Raw genomic sequence first — 16560 nt, 5'->3', positions numbered from 1 at the left:
AACAACAAATTGCATTTTTTTAACATCCCAAGAAGCTTTCAAAGGTGTGTTTCAAAACAAAATTTGACCGAGTCATGTCAGGAGAGATTAGGGTAGATAACTAAAATCTTAGTCAAATAGGTGAGTGTTTTAAGGGGGCGGGGGGAGAGGGGGAAGGGGGGAGAGGGGGAGGGGGGGAGAGGGGGCGGGGGGGAGAGGGGGCGGGGGGGAGAGGGGGCGGGGGGCGGGGGGGAGAGGGGGAAGGGGGCGGGGGGGAGAGGGGGAAGGGGGCGGGGGGGAGAGGGGGAAGGGGGTGGGGGGAGAGGGGGAAGGGGGCGGGGGGAGAGGGGGAAGGGGGCGGGGGGAGAGGGGGAAGGGGGCGGGGGAGAGGGGGAAGGGGGCGGGGGAGAGGGGGAAGGGGGCGGGGGAGGGGGGAAGGGGGCGGGGGAGGGGGGGAAGGGGGCGGGGGAGGGGGGAAGGGGGCGGGGGGAGAGTGGGAAGGGGGCGGGGGAGAGTGGGAAGGGGGCGGGGGAGAGAGGGAAGGGGGCGGGGGAGAGAGGGAAGGGGGCGGGGGAGAGAGGGAAGGGGGCGGGGAGAGAGGGAAGGGGGCGGGGGAGAGAGGGAAGGGGGCGGGGGAGAGAGGGAAGGGGGCGGGGGAGAGAGGGAAGGGGGCGGGGGAGAGAGGGAAGGGGGCGGGGGAGAGAGGGAAGGGGGCGGGGGAGAGAGGGAAGGGGGCGGGGGAGGGGGTTTAGGGAGGAAACTCCAGAGCTTGAGGCCTTAACAGCTGCAGGTGCGGTCAACAATGGAGGAGCGATTAAAATCGGTAATGTACAAGTGGCCACAATTGGAGGACACAGATATTCGAGGGTCGTGGGCAACGTACCCTCTAATATTTTTGTAGTGCGCGGCTGTTTAAATTGCGACGCCCTTGTTTTTTTGCTTGGCTACATAGCATGGCAATTTGAAAGGACTGATGCATGCACTGCCTGCTCAGAACTTTCAGAGTGTTGTGCAGCTTAGAGGGAACATTGGCTGTGGGGCTGAAAAAGGCTACAGACATAGGGAGGGGCGAAGCCATAGAGAATTTAAAAACCATGATTACAATTTTAAAACGGATACATTGCAGATTGGGGGTCAATGCAGGTTAATGAGCAAAGGGATGATGAGTAAACAGAACTTGATGCGAGATAGGATCTGGTCAGCAGAGTTTTGGATGAACTTAAGTTTATTGGGGGTGGAAGATGGAAGGCCAGCCAGAAGTGTGTTAGAATAGTCAAGTCAAGAAGTAACAAAAGCACGGTGAGGGTTTCAGCAGCAGTTGAGCTGAGACGAGGTGGAGTCGAGCAATTTTACAGAGGACAAAATAAGCAGTCCTAGTGACAATGTGGTCTGTGGTCACAGCTCATCTTGGGGTCACATGTGTCACCAAGGTTTCAGAGTGTGGTTCAGCCTCAGAAAGTCATCAGGGAAAGGGAGGATATTTGTGACGGGGACCAAAGACAGGAGCCAGGACTTTATCTGGGAGACAGGGGTCTTGACATCTGGAAAAAGCGACGCCTCTTCTGTGGGAGATCCGCCGAATCAAGGGCTTATAAGGCACTGAACTGGACAGCAGCAGGCCTTCCATGGGATCAAGGACCCCAGCAACAGAAGTCCTGCCCTCAGAGCTGCTGGCCAATCAGAGGCCGGCAGCTCTTTAACTGAGCAGCACCACCACAGCGTCAGTGATTGCTGAAGGAGAAGCATCCACCTGAGGCCCAGGGTCGGCAGTGGACCCAGGCCACAGGTAGATCAGGACAGGAGCGTTCTCGCGGGGGAGGGGGTGTAGGGGGCTCGATAGCAGGGGCAGGGGGTGATTCTCAGAGGCACCCCCCCCCCCCCCAATGCCGGGTCCCTCGTTCAGCCACTAAGTGCCTTATAATGAGGGACCCGCCTACCCGAGCCACAAAGCAGCCCGCATGTTTTTTCCTGCTCTGCTTCCTGTGCGGCGACAGGGCCGCCCGCCGCATGGTTAATTGCGGTGGTGGGATGAGACCCATAATTGGGCATTAATTGCCCAGTTAAGGGCCTCAATTGGCAGAGGGGTGGGAAGGCCGTTCACAGACCTTCCCGCCCCGGACTTAATTTTGGCAGAGGCTGAATGGTGACGGGGTACCCCGCCCTGCCACCATCCTACCTGATTATATGCTCTCCCCGCCTCCAAATCCACTGCTTGGGAGAGCATAAAATTCCCCCCAATGGCTTTGTGCTTCCCAGCATTTATTTGGAAGGAATTTCTGCTCATCCAGTACTGAATATCAGATAAGCAGTCTGACAATTTAGAGACGGTGAAGGGGTTGAGAGAGGTGATGGTGAGGTAGAGACTAGGTGTCGTCAGCGTACATGTGGAAGATGTAGCCAAGGGGCAGCATGCAGATGAGAAACAGGAGGGTACAAGGCTAGATTCTTAGAGGACACCAGAGCATGCTGACAAATATTACTGACTGCATCAAACTTCTCTAGAAAATATGCTCTTTTGATTTCAATATGACTGCAGTTCTTAACCAACCAATAAAATTCGCAAACACCACCAGTGTGATATAGGTTTAGTAAATATCTCTGGCATTTGGGAGGTATTTTGTTTGAAATATGTCCAACTACTGTGGTAAAAGGTCAACATTTTCATAACTTGGCACTGTCACGTTTAACCTCTCTTCTACCTTATCACTATGCTCCATGAACTCGGCCAAGTTCAACAATGTCTGTGTGACCTCGGCGATGTCCTGAGAAGTTAGAGCCTGCTCAATACTTCTGATCAACTCATCTTGTTGTGCTTCATGCAGTTCTGACCAACAGGACAAGAAGGCCGCATTAAACAGGTCCCTGCAATAAAAAAGTCAAAAGTTTTAGAAAATAGAAAGAGAAATAAGTCATCCACCTGTTTAGATGTGCAAAAGGCTTTAGTTACACAACGTTTATTCATGCAGCGTAGAGAACAAGTTAAAAACCATTAGACATAGGAACTGTGGTTTTATTCAAACACATTTATTTACAGCCAACTTATTTCTCTTACTATGGGTGCTGTATGCCCTTTGATACTTCCCCAAATGGCTTGTTCAAGTATTAGTCGAAACAAATGCTGGCTGTTTATTCAGCTACGGGTGGGGGCTTCACAGCCAGGTCTGATCCAGTCTTTGCTTGATTTCAGCCCACCAGAAATGATCCCTGGGTCGCAATGAAATTCTGGAAACCTTGTCTGATTTTTCCCCTCTGATCCAGAAGTGCTGTTAAGATCAGATATTCAACGTACACCAAGGACTAAGTTTGGAACTTTCTGGTATCTGCGGTTGCTTTCACAGAAAAAGTCAGTGAATAAAAATGGGCTGAGTTACCACAGGTCCAACAGCGCTCAGGAATTTACGCTGGCACTTAAATTATTGCCTTCATACAAGATGGATAAGAATGAAAAAAACTTGAGGAAAAACTATTATTGGATTTATATTTAAGCAAATGAACTCATCAAGAGGCTTAAACAGAATGTCCCCCCAAGCAGAGTTCCTTGCCAGAATGAGCACAAGTTGAATTCACCCGTGGGTCCCATCTTGCAATCTTTTGGGTCACTCAGTTGTGAGCAGAAAGAAAATATTTTGAATTATATAACCTATATCAGTAAACAGTAATATCAAAAAGTGCTCAACACAATTTAATTACAATTTGGAGTGTGGCGGCTGTTGTTATGTATGCTAACATGCTATATAAACTGCATATACTGTTTTATCCGAGCAATTTTGAAAAAAATGTCTCCCTCAAGCAACATTACAAAGCTGCTCTCCACCAGAACATTTTTCCCTTATATTGACAGTTGTTCACAAATACATCATTTTTCTGCCCATTCTCATTTTAACCAGTGCCTTCCTTTCAGCTGTTGCTCTGCTCATTCGGCACTGGGATATTTCAATGGTAAACCTCCTTCCCAATTCTTATCCTGGCTGCCAACACTGATGGCCAGATATATACTGATAGTGGTAGAGGCCTGGGACGGGTTTTCCTGCCCACATTCTTGGAAGGCAAAGGAAGAAATTAAAACATTTAAAACAAGAGCACTCCTAAAATTATTTTTTCAAAATTCCTTGAATAACCTCAACCAGATCAACTGCCAGGAATCACAGTTTCGTAATCCAGCAAGAACATCTCAGGCTCACCTTTTACTCTCTCTAATAAATGTTCAACTGCACTTTATCCTGCAAGGTGTGGGGTGGGGGGCGGGGAAGAGAGGGGAGGTTGCTGAAATATAATGGAGTGTGCTGCATTTCCTTGTAGTCTACCAGCATTGTCTCTACTGACATAACATGTGCACATTTATTGTGATCACATTGATGGCCCAATATAATTGCTGATGTGTTCAAATATTTGTTTAATATTAAATATAAATTAGCAATAAATTACTAAATTGGAATTTTTACCTAGCTAAAGGGTTATAGGCCTGAGCTAGGGACCAACATGAGCGGAGTGCAGGTGATGGGGATTCTTTAAGCAGTTCCACACTTAATCGTCTCAGCCATTCCATCCAGTCATCTTTAGAAACTCTTCTGGCAGCTCCCCAGGCCTGAAACATAAGTCAAAAGTGCATACAATTACTTCTTTGTGACACTTTTTGAAGCAGTTAATTGCACAAGATCTAGTAACTATACCAGAGGTAACACAAATATGAATGAAGCAACTCACTACCATAGTTTTACTAAAATATCTGATTTTTATTAACAAAACAGCCTTTTTAAACACTTTTGGGCATCAAAAAAATTAAATAAATGCGTTAATGCCTGCTTTTATACCACTGAACAAAGGAATATTATAACTGAATGTGCTAAGCATTCATCTATTAATATGGCCAACAGTACTTTCTAAGCTATTCAGCTTAAACACAATGATTTTCATTTCAAATGAACGGCAGAAAATCATGCACAAATTAATGTAGCATTCTAATAATATAAATTAGACCATCCAAATAACCACTTCTAATCCTATTGTTGCTGAATTACTGAAATAAAAACAGAAAATACTGGAAATACTTAATAGGTCAGGCAACATCTATGGAAAGAAACAGAGTTAACTTTTCAAGTTGATGACCTTTTGTCACAACTGGAAAAAATTAGAGATGGAAGAGGTTTCAAATGAGGGGGAAAACAACAAAAGGGAAGGTCTGGGATAGGGTGGAAGACAGAAGAGATTAAATGACAAAAGAGATGATGGTGCAACTCAAAAGGAGATGGTAATGGGACCAGTAAAAGAGGTGTAAATGCGAATAACAGAATCTTCAACAACTGCCATCCGAAAAAATGGAGGTAGAGATTATGATCTGAAATTGTTGAACTCAAAGTCGAGTCCAGAAGGCTGTAAAAGTGCCTCATTGAAAGAAACGATGCTGTTCCTCGTACATTGAGTTTCACCGAAATAAGGTAGAAGGCTCAGGGCAGAGTGAGAGTGGAGACTTAAAATGACAGGCAACTGGAAGTTCGAGGTTACGCGTGCGGACTGAATTGAGGTGTTCTGCAAACCAGTCCACAATCTGCAACTGGTCTTCCCAACGTAAGGAAGACCGTATCGTGAGCAGTGAATACTATATAACTATGTTGAAAGTAGTACAAATAAATCACCATTTCACTTGGAAGGCATGTGTGTTTGGGGCCTTAGATGGTGAGAAGGGAACAGATAAAAGGGCAGGTGTTGCGTCTCCAGCACTTGCTAGGGAAAGTTCCATGGGGAAGGGGAGGGTGGTTGGGAGTGTTTTTTTTATTGGTTCATGGAAAGTGGGTGTCACTGGCTGGGCCAACATTTATTGCCCAACCCTAATTGCGCTGGAGAAGGTGGTGGTGAGCTGCCTTCTTGAATCGCTGCAGTCCTTGAGGTGTAGGTGTTAAAGGCCTGCTCGTGTCTGCAAAAAAAAAAAACCCGACCTGAGCCTGGAAGAACCACATCCGACCTGAGCCCGACCCAGCCTGAGTCCTTCCATTTTTTCTCGCGCCTGACCCGACCCGACCATCAGTTAACTTACCTTCCATTTTTCACTTTCTTGCCGATCTGCACAAGCTTAAAATAACTAACAAAACCACCTTTCTAGTCCAAAAATTAAATTAACATTGGAACCACTTACCGGTGATAGAGCGTGTCTGACCCGGCCCGAGCCCGCATGCCGGACCCAGAAGTGCAACCCGACCTGACCCAAACCCGACACTTGTCGTCGGGTCCCATCGGGTTCGGGTCGGGTAGCCGGCCTTTAGTAGGTACACCAACAGTGCTGTTGGGAAGGGAATTCCAGGATTTTGACCCAGCGACAGTGAAAGAACGGTGATATAATTCCAAGTCAGGATGGCGTGTGGCTTGGAGGGGAACTTGCAGGTGGTGGTATTCCTGTGTATCTGTTGCCCTTGTCCATCTTGGTGGTAGAGGTCACAGGTTTGGAAGGTGCTGTCGAAGGAGCCTTGATGAGTTGCTGCAATGCATCTTGTAGATGGTACACACTGCTGCCACTGTGCATCAGTAGTGAAGGGAGTGAATGTTGAAGGTGGTGGATGGGGTGCCAATCAAGAGGGTTGCTTTGTCCTGGATGGTGTCGAGCTTCTTGAGTGTTGTTGGAGCTGCATCCATCCAGACAAGTGAAGAGTATTCCGTCACAATCCTGACTTGTGCCTTGTAGATTGCAGAGTGGACCAGGGTGGCACGAGGGAAGGAACAGTCCTGCTGAAAGCAAGGAGATGGGAAGATGCGTTTGGTGACATCACAATAGAGGTGGCAGAAATGGCAAAGGATGATTTGTTGAATGTGGTGATTTTTTATTAATTCCTTCATGGGACGTGAGCATCACAGCCAAGGCCAGCACTTGTTGTCCATCACTAATTGCACTTGAAAAGGTGGTAGTGAGCTGTAATCTTGAACTGCTGCAGTCATGTGGCGTAGGTACATCTACAGTGCTGTGCCATTCGGGAAGGAGTTCCAGGATTTTGACCCAGCGATGGTGAAAGAGTGGCGATATATTTCCAAGTCAGGGTGGTGTGTGACTTGCAGAGGAACTTGTAGGTTGTGGTATTCTCATGTGTCTGCTGCCGTTGTCCTTTGAGTGGTAGAAGTCGCAGGTTTGGAAAGTGCAGTTGACTGACGCTTGGCAAGTTGCTACAGTGAATCTTGTAGATGGTACACGCTGCTGCCACTCCGCACCGGTGGTGGAGGCAGTGAATGTTTAAAGTGGTAGATGGGGTCCTGATCAGGTGGGCTACTTTGTCCCAAATGGTGTCAAGTTTCTTGAGCATGAATGGAGCTGCACTAATCCAGGCAAGTGGAGAGTATTCCATCACGAACATATGAATTAGGAGCAGGAGTAGGCCACTCGGCCCTTCGAGCCTGCTCCGCCATTCAATACGTTCATGGCTAAATTGATTACTCCACATTTCCAACTACCCCCAAGAATCTTCCATCCCCTTGTTCATCAAGAATCTATCTACCTCTGCTTTAGAAATATTCAAAGACTCTGCTTCCACTGCCTTTTGAAGATGTGAATTCCAAAGGCTCACGACCCTTTTGAGAGAAAAAATTTCTCCTCATCTCTGTCTTAAATGGGCAACCCCTTATTTTTAAACAGTGACCCCTAGTTCTAGATTCTGCCACAAGGGGAAACATCCTTTCCACATCCACCCTGTCAAGACCCCTCAGGATCTTATATGTTTCAATCAAGTCGCCTCTTACTCTTCTAAATTCCAGAGGATACAAGCCTAACCTGTCCAATCTTTCCCCCTAAGACAGCCCACCCATTCCAGGTATTATTCTAGTAAACCTTCTATGTACTGCCTCCAATACATTTACATCCTTCCTTAAATAAGGAGCCCAGTACTGTACACAGTACTCCAGATGTGGTCTCACCAATGCTCTGTATAGCCGAAGCAGAACCTCACTACTTTTGTATTCAATTCTCCTCACGATAAATGATAACATTCTATTAGCTTTTCTAATTACGTGCTGTTCCTGCAAACTAACCTTTTGAGATTCATGCACTAGGACTCCCAGATTCCTCTGCATTTCAGAGTTCTGCAATCTCTCACCATTTAGATAATATGCTTCTTTGTTATTCTTCCTGCCAAAGTGGACAATTTCCCACATTATACTCCATTTGCCAGGTCTTTGCCCACTCACTTAACCTATCTATATCCTTTTGTAGCCTCTTTATGTCCTCTTCACAACTTACTTTCCTACCTAACTTTGTGTCATCAGCAAATTTAGCAACCATACCTTCGGTCCCTTCATCTCGGTCATTTTTATAATTTGTAAAAAGTTGAGGCCCCAGCACAGATCCCTGTGGCACACCAGTCGTTACATCTTGCCAACCAGAAAATGACCCATTTATGCCTACTCTCTGTTTCCTGTTAGCTAGCCAATCTTCTATCCATGCCAATATGTTATTTTCTGCAATAACCTTTGATGTGGCACCTTATCAAATGCCTTCTGGAAATCTAAGTACAATACAATACATCCACCGATTCCCCTTTATCTACAGCACATGTAACTCCCTCAAAGAACTCCAATAAATTGGTTAAGCATGATTTCCCTTTCACAAAACCATGTTGACTCTGTCCGATTACCTTGAATTTTTCTAAATGCCCTGCTATACCATATCTTTAATAATAGCTTCTAATATTTTCTCTCAGACAGATGTTAAGCTAACTGGCCTGTAGTTTCCGACTTTCTGTCTCCATCCCTTTTTGAATAAAGGAGTTACATTCACTATTTTCCAAACCAATGGAACCTTCTCCGAATTTAGGGAATTTTGGAAAATTACAACTAACGCATCAACTATCTCACTAGCCTCTTCTTTTAAGACCCAAGGATGATGTCCATCAGGACCCGGGGACTTGTCAGCCTGCAGTTCCAACAATTTGTTCAGTACCACTTACCTGGTGATTGTAATTTTCTTGTGTTCCTCCTTCCCTTCCATTTCCTGCTAATACAGCTAATACTTGTATCCTCAATAGTGAAGACCAATGCAAAATATCTGTTAAATTATTACCCATTATTAATTCCCCAGACTCACTTTCTAACGGACCAACGCTCACTTTAACTTTTCATTTTTAAATATCTACCCTGAACTCTCTTTCAGTGCTTTATGGAGTCCTGCAAAAGCTTCTGACTTTGGGGGATGGGTGGTTCTCTTTGGTTCTGACTGTGGGGGAGGATTCTTTGCTAATCTCCCCTTTGTCCCACAGGACACTCCTGCCTGCAGGTATTTGTGCAGACTCGACTGCACTCCCCTATGGCACTTTGACTAGGTGAGGCATCACGCTCATGGTTTCTCTGCCCCCCCTAGAGGTCTTTCTTTGTCTCTGCAGGTTCCTGTAAATGCTGTTAGCAATTCTGGTGGGGTGCTTCTGTGTCTGCATTTACCTCGGAAGATGTGGAGGTCTAACTTTTCACATTTTTCGGGGTTGGCTGACCGGACACTAGGGGCTTCCATCTGGGATTCCTCCCGGACTTCCTTTAACCTGCCCTCTTGGTCACTTTTTCCCCTTCCCTGTCCAACCTTTGGCCAGCCATGTGCCTGCCTGTCCCCCTTTTGTTCTCGGTGGGGGCCCCTTACAGTTCACCAGCCCTCTGCTGGAGGGTCCTCCTAACACCGGTACAGGACTTAGGGGGGCAGTTTTCACGGTAGGTTGGCGTTTCCCCTCAACCCCTGACACATGTGGCAACTCCTGCAGTACTCCACTACATCTTTAGCCAGTCAAACTGCTGTCTTATGCGGGCTTTGTTCTTTCCTATACCGCCATGTACAGCCACAGTAGTCTCATTGGCCCTTCTTAATATTTCTCTCCGGTACCTCTGTGGCACCACTAACTGGTAAACTACTGTCCACTTCTTGCCCTCAGATCTGTGAGGTGAACTCAATTTCCTCATCAGCACCTCATTCTTTAAATAGTAGCAATCTGGGACTCCCTCTGCTTCAATTTCATACTGGGCAGCCTGTGCTAACTCTTGCAATACTGAGTCGGCTCGCTGAGCCTCACCAAGGGAAAATCCATTTAATTCATTCCCTGGGGCTCCAAACTTTCCAAAGTCTCAGACATACAGACCTGGTCATCTGCCTGCTAATTCAGTCTCCTCTGGGGGAGCTGGTTTGATCATGGCCTGATCCACTACACATTCAGGGAAACTGCAGGGGTCCGTCTACTGTCACGGCCCTGTCTCTCTGACCTCCTGCAGTCTTTCTTTCACTCCTGGGGGGGGGGGTGCTACCACCTTCACCCCCGCCAGATCATTACCTAGGAACAGGTCAACCTCATCCACAGGCAAACTAGGGACAATAACTACGGTCACTGGTCACAAAACTAGGTCGCACTCCAGGTGCACCCGGTGTACTGGTACAGGTATACACTGCCTTATAATACCGTTCACCACCATTCTGGTGTTCACTGCACTCTCTGGGGGTAAGGTCAGGCCTTTTCCCAGTAAAAGGGATCTAGTCGCCCCTATGTCCCTGAGAATTACTATGGGCTTGCTTGCCCCACTCGAGGGGTAAGGGGTTACTTTTCCTTCAGACACAAAACCCTGACAGCCTTCAGGAATCCTATCAGCTTTTCCTGCACTTGCTGTTGTAAGCTTCCTGGGTTGCACACTTATTGCAGATAAAGCCACAGCTTGTTCGGCTGTGCTTTCCATCAGGTTCACCTCTTCACTGAGCAGGTGTGCCCTGATTAATCCTACTGGTTTTCCCTTTACTTTCCAGCAGTCAACTTTTAAATGTCCTGCTTTATTACAATGGAAGCACACAGGTCTCCGGCTCTCACCCTCACTTACAGCACCTTCCTTTTTGGCTAGAGGAGGGCCCCCTGCTTTTCTTTCCCTCCCAGGACTGCTTGGGCTCCTATCACCTTCCTATCCTTTGTCCTTTTCGGATTTGTGGGGGTGATTAGGAAGGGTTCTCCCCTGGGAAACCGACTTATAAATTAAAGCAAACTCATTGGCCAGCATGGCCGCTTGCCGGGCTCCCTGAACCCGCTGCTCCTCTCCATTGGTCTTTATGGAGAGTGGGAGAGAGTGTTTAAATTCCTTCTCTGAGATTCTCATAGCTGAGCTGTACTTTAAGAGCCCTCAGCCACTGGTCAAAAGACAGCTGCTTACTTCTTTCAAACTCCAAATAAGTTTGATTAGCTTGCTTTTTGAGGGTTCTAAACTTTTGGCGATAGGCTTCGGGTACTAATTCACATGCCCCGAGGATAGCACTTTTTGTCAGTTGATAATTTGATGAACTCTCATCTGGCTGCAGTGAATAAACCTCTTGGGCTTTTCCAGTTAGCTTGTTTGCAGTAAGAGAGGCCAGGTCTCAGCTGGCCATTTTAGCTGCCTTGCCAGTTTCTCAAAGGACATAAAAAATGCTTCTACATTTTCCTCATTGAATTTTCGAATGAGTTGAGCTAGTTTCAACAATTCTGTACCCAGCCCTGAATTACGCTCCTCGACATTGGCCATGCTTTCACTGGGGTTACTCTGTCGCCCCCCCAGTTAACTCAAGCCGCTTCAGCTCTCTTTCTTCGCATTCTTTCTGGAAGGTTCTTTCTCTCTCTCTCTCCCTCTCTTTGTCTTCACATTCCTTCTGGAAGGCTCTTTCTTTCTTCCTCTCCTGCCTCTCTCTCTCTCTCTTTCCCTTTCCTCAAATTCAAGTTTCCTCTGTTCCCATTGTATCTTTGCTAACAATATCCTGTCGGAGTCTGCTTCTAACCCTGTTTCTGCTTCAGATTCAAGGGAAAAATGCTTGGCCACTAGCCTTACGTGTTCAGACTTCCTAGCCTTGCCATGTACAGTGATCCCACACTGCTCAGCCATTTTTCTCAACTCCTCCATAGACAGTGCTTTTAACTTATCCCAAGTTACTTCACCCTGGCTTGGGGAGCTACTAGCTTCAGTTGCAGACACATTAGTATTCAATCACACACAACCACAAGAAAATCTGTATTGAAATCTTGCTTTTTTTGCTTGGGAACAATTTGGCTTCCCACTTCCAATTTCTCATTTGTCTGTGGGTCAATTCTGGACGCTAGCACCCAAATTTCTGTTACGACCAGGTGAGAAAGAGGTCTAGGGTTCCCTTTCAGCCTTCACCTGGTCTTACTGTAACAGGATTTAATTTTCAACACACCGTATTTACAGCTCCCCCTTAGTGAATCCTTGATCACTGCTTTCCAATTATAAGGCAAAGAAACCAGCAGAAACAGGCTTTCTTAAGTTTTAAAGAAAAAAAGTTGAAATTTATTAAACAAACTCTAATTCAGTTGACACCTACGGATACACGACACGCCCACGCTCGCATGCATACGCGATACATACATGCAAGTAGAGACAGAAAAGAGCAGAAGAAAAACAAAGTGGAAAAGTTTGAGGCGATATCTGAAGAGTTGTTGTTACGGTTCTTCGAGATCACTGTAGACGCCTTGATTGTAGGTAGATCTTGCTTTTCGTTGGGGCCCAGTATTCTTCTTAAACCGTGTTCACTGTAGGAGACTTTTCTCTCTATGGGGTTTATGTGTCTTCAGGCTTGTGAGAAAGAGATGGGAGCAGACAGGAGAGATCTCTCAGTTCAGGAGCGAACAGACTTTCTCCCTAAGTTCAAACTGTTTGTACAATTCAGAAAAAAAGTTTGCCAAGCAGGTTAGTCATGTGACTAACTGGTTTGACCGCATCTTGGATTGTATCACCTTAGTAGTTTCTGGAATGCTCCTCTTAAACACAATACCTAGTTAGTTGAATATGTCAGGGAATGGTGCTTTGTCCTTCCAATCACCATCCGTTAATATGCAAATATCCTTTCCAGCCACGACTGATCGGTTTCCTTTCTTCAATCCAGTAACAGTTTACAATCAATGTTCATGACAAAATTAATGTGTCGCATTCTTGGCAAGTGGGGGCCTAGCACGACAGTCTCTTTTTTAACTTATTCATCTTCACTGCTTTCCGTTTCCCTTCTTGTGTTTGATCAGATATCTACCAAAATTTGCTTTCACAGCCACATCTCTTTCCTCAGCAACTATCTCCAGTTCTGACTTATTCCAAGTGGATTCCAACTGAAATTCCGCTCTCATGTTTCAGATTTTCCATCATATTCAGCGTTCCTCAAACCACTGTCCTCACTGCATCGTGAGTTTCACGCTAAACAGTATGTGCCGCCACATGCACGCTCTCAACCTTTCTCTTCAACAGCACAAATCATTCTGTTCTGGTCTGCAAGTCCAATTCATCTTTCACTTCATCCAACGCTTCAACAAAAAACATTTTTTCTTCCTTTCAGGTGTCTTGGATCTCTAGCTTCAACAATTCTTGGATACATATGCCCCTCTGAGTACTTCTTCTCCTTCACTATCCTCTGACCCCATCCCTTCCATTTTCATCCTTTGCCACCTTTTATTATCACCTCTGACCATCCCTTCTCTGACCCTGAACGATCTGTCCTTAGCTAAGGCCTCAGCTTCATCCCTTTCCGCTCCCTCCTCAATGAATTTTGATACACAGCCAATATTGAGCTCTTCTTCTGTAATCTTTGCCTCCATGCCCACTTCTTTAGCGTGAAGTCTTCTCCCCTTCCCTATCTTCAGAATTCTCATTCCCCCTGGACATCACCTCTCTAGGTCTTTTCATTGAGAATCGCTGGCATGACATTGGCTGTCTCAATTTCTCTGCTCCCCATCACTTGCTGTAACCTATATCCCTCTGAACTTGCAGCACTCCGTTCCCTCAGGTCCAACCCTAACAGAATCATTAAACCTGCTGACAAGGATGGCGCTACTGTTGTATGGCAAACTGACTCTTACCTAGAAGAGAACGGATGCCAGTTCTGACACCTCTGCCTACCTCCCTGTGGATAATGACCCCATCACCGAACATTAAGACATCGATTCCAAGACTATCACTGACATCATCTCCTCTGAAGATCTTCCCTCCACAGCCTCCAACCTCATAGACCCAAACACCGAACATCCTGGTTGCATCTGAACTGGAAGGGGACCAATAGCCTTGCGGGGAGGTTTACTAGCACGACTCGGGAAGGTTTAAACTAGCTTAGATTGAGTTTCATTCGAACGGTGTCAGAGGCCGAGGACAGGGAGGTCAGAGTGGGAGTGTCCTGGTCCGTAGTTCTAATTCATCCTTCTCTTCATCCAACACTTCAGCAAAAAACATTTTTTCTTCTTTTCCAGTGTCTAGGATCTCAAGTTTAACAATTCCTGGATATGTATGCCCCTCCGAATACTTCTTCCCCTTCAATATCCTCTGACCCCATCCCTTCCGTTTTCAGTTTTCCATCCCCGTGGTGTCTGTTCTGACAATACCACCTTCCATACTAGTGCTTTTGATATGTCTTACATTTTCCTCAACTTAGGAGTCCTCTCCATCGTGGGTAGCAGGGCTTTTGACAATGTCTGTTCCATTACTTGCACTTCTGCTCTCAACCCTTCAGCTCTCTCCCTTCCAGAAACACCATAAAGTTCCTCTTGTCTTCACTTTCCATTCCAACAGCCTTCATATTCAATAGATCATCCTTCGCCATTTCGGTCATGTCCACAATGATGCCACCAAACACAATTCCCCCCCGCTCCCGTTTCAGCATTTCAAAGGAACTGTTCCCACCATAATACCTTGGTCCGCTGCTCAATCGCCTTCAACACAACAACCCCCTTCCCACAGCACTTACACATGCAAAGGCCAGAAATGCAACACCTTTCCTTTTACCTCCTCCCTTCCCACCGTCCAGGGCCCCAAATACTCATTCCAGATCAAACAGAAATTACCTTGAACTTCTTTCAATTTAGTATACTGTATTCGCTGCTCACGATACGGTCTCCTCTACTTTGGAGAGAACTGTAGATTGGGTGATTGCTTTGCAAACATACTCGTTCAGTCCGCATGCATGACCCCAAGCTTCCGGTCACCTGTCATTTTAAGTCTCCACCCCATTCCCATTCTGACCTCGGCCTCCTGCACCGTTCCAATGAAGCTCAAAGTAAGCTCGAGGAACAGCACGTCATCTTTCAATTTTGCATTTTTACAGCCCCCTGGGCTTGACACGGAGTTCAACAATTTCAGATCATAACCTCTGGCCCCATTTTTTCCAGACGACAGCAATTGATGGTTCTGTTATCTGCATTTACACCTCCTCTTTTACTGGTCCCATTACCATCTCCTTCTGAGTTGCACCATCATTCCTTTTTGTCACTTAATCTCTCCTGCCTTCCACCCTAACACAGACCTTCCCTTTTATACTGGAAACTTTTAATTTCTGACAAACGGTCATCAATCTAAAACATTGACTGCTTCTTTCTCCATAGATTCTACCTGACCTGCTGAGTATTTCCAGCATTTTTGGTTTTTATTTCAGATTTCCAGCATCTGCAATATTTTGCTATTGTGTTATTGAACTACTGTTCATCCGATTTTTTTTCTTTTTACACTTTCACCATAACCTTCTCAAGGGCAATCAGGGATGGGCAATAAATTCTGGCCTTGCCAGCCACACTTTCATCCCCTGAAGAAATTTTTAAAATGTGTACTTGAATTCTGTATGTTTTAAAGTTATGCAATAGATAAATTGGCTCCAAAGATTCCGTTCACTCTTTGTAATTTAACCATGGTTCCAATAGGAACAAAGCTGAATTACATCAAAAATGCGTCAGGTGCGATCACTGATGGTTCGCATACATAAGCTGTGAGCCCATTTATACTGAAACATTTGCATCAACACAACCTTTTTGCATTGGTGAGAAGAGTGTAATACAACTCAGAACCCATTGCCACAGTAATAGCACTTTGCATTTCAGTAAACAATAGTGTCCCTAATAAAACCAATAAGGAACTTAGGCAAAACCCATTTATCTAGAGAGTGGTTAGAATGTGGAACTCGCTATCACAAGGGGTAGAATTAGAACATTACAGCGCAGTACAGGCCCTTCGGCCCTCGATGTTGCGCCGACCTGTGAAACCATCTGACCTACACTATTCCATTTTCATCCATATGTCTATCCAATGACCACTTAAATGCCCTTGAGTGCCTTGAGGCAAATAGCACAGATGCATTTAAGAGGAAGCTAAATAAACACATGAAGGAGAAAAGGTTATGCTGGTACAAGTTAGATGAGGGGTGGGAGAAAGTTTGTGTGACAACTTGAGTCAAATGGTCTGTTTCTGTCCTGAATGTTGCTCGTCAACAATATAACACCTCCTCAAGAAGGAAGCTGCACACCATTTCAGTTTTACACCAGTTGCATTATAACTGAACACTATGCAACAATACTTTCAAAAAACTAAAATTTTTAGAGAAGAACAAACCACTTAGATATTCTGCTTGCCTGACTAGAGGGCGATGCTGAGAGATCAATATAACTCAACACTGCATCATTCTTAAGCAAATGCCTGTAGTATAAGATCACCTTAATTAATGCTTGCTTCTACTTCACAGTGTTGCATATTTACTATAATTACACGTATTAAATACAGCACTTATGGGCCTGGAGAGTACCAAGAGAGTTTTTAAAAAAGTGATGTTTGATTTACAGGTTGCTAATGACTTGATTTTAATATGTA

At 45.6% G+C, this 16560-nt stretch overlaps 1 protein-coding gene across 1 annotated transcript in view; it reads right to left on the bottom strand.

The window, feature by feature from the left end:
• The window catches only part of mtor (mechanistic target of rapamycin kinase), a 432694-nt gene that overhangs the window by 266352 nt on the left and 149782 nt on the right, over positions 1 to 16560 (bottom strand). Inside the window, 2 exon segments of the mRNA XM_068017001.1 lie at positions 2679 to 2841; positions 4422 to 4564. Coding sequence (XP_067873102.1) covers positions 2679 to 2841; positions 4422 to 4564 — 306 coding nt within the window.

This window comes from Heterodontus francisci, chromosome 37 (assembly GCF_036365525.1).
Source record: "Heterodontus francisci isolate sHetFra1 chromosome 37, sHetFra1.hap1, whole genome shotgun sequence".
Lineage (NCBI taxonomy): Eukaryota > Metazoa > Chordata > Chondrichthyes > Heterodontiformes > Heterodontidae > Heterodontus > Heterodontus francisci.
Note: the sequence above shows the minus strand (reverse complement) of the source record. Positions and strands in the feature narration are given on the sequence as shown.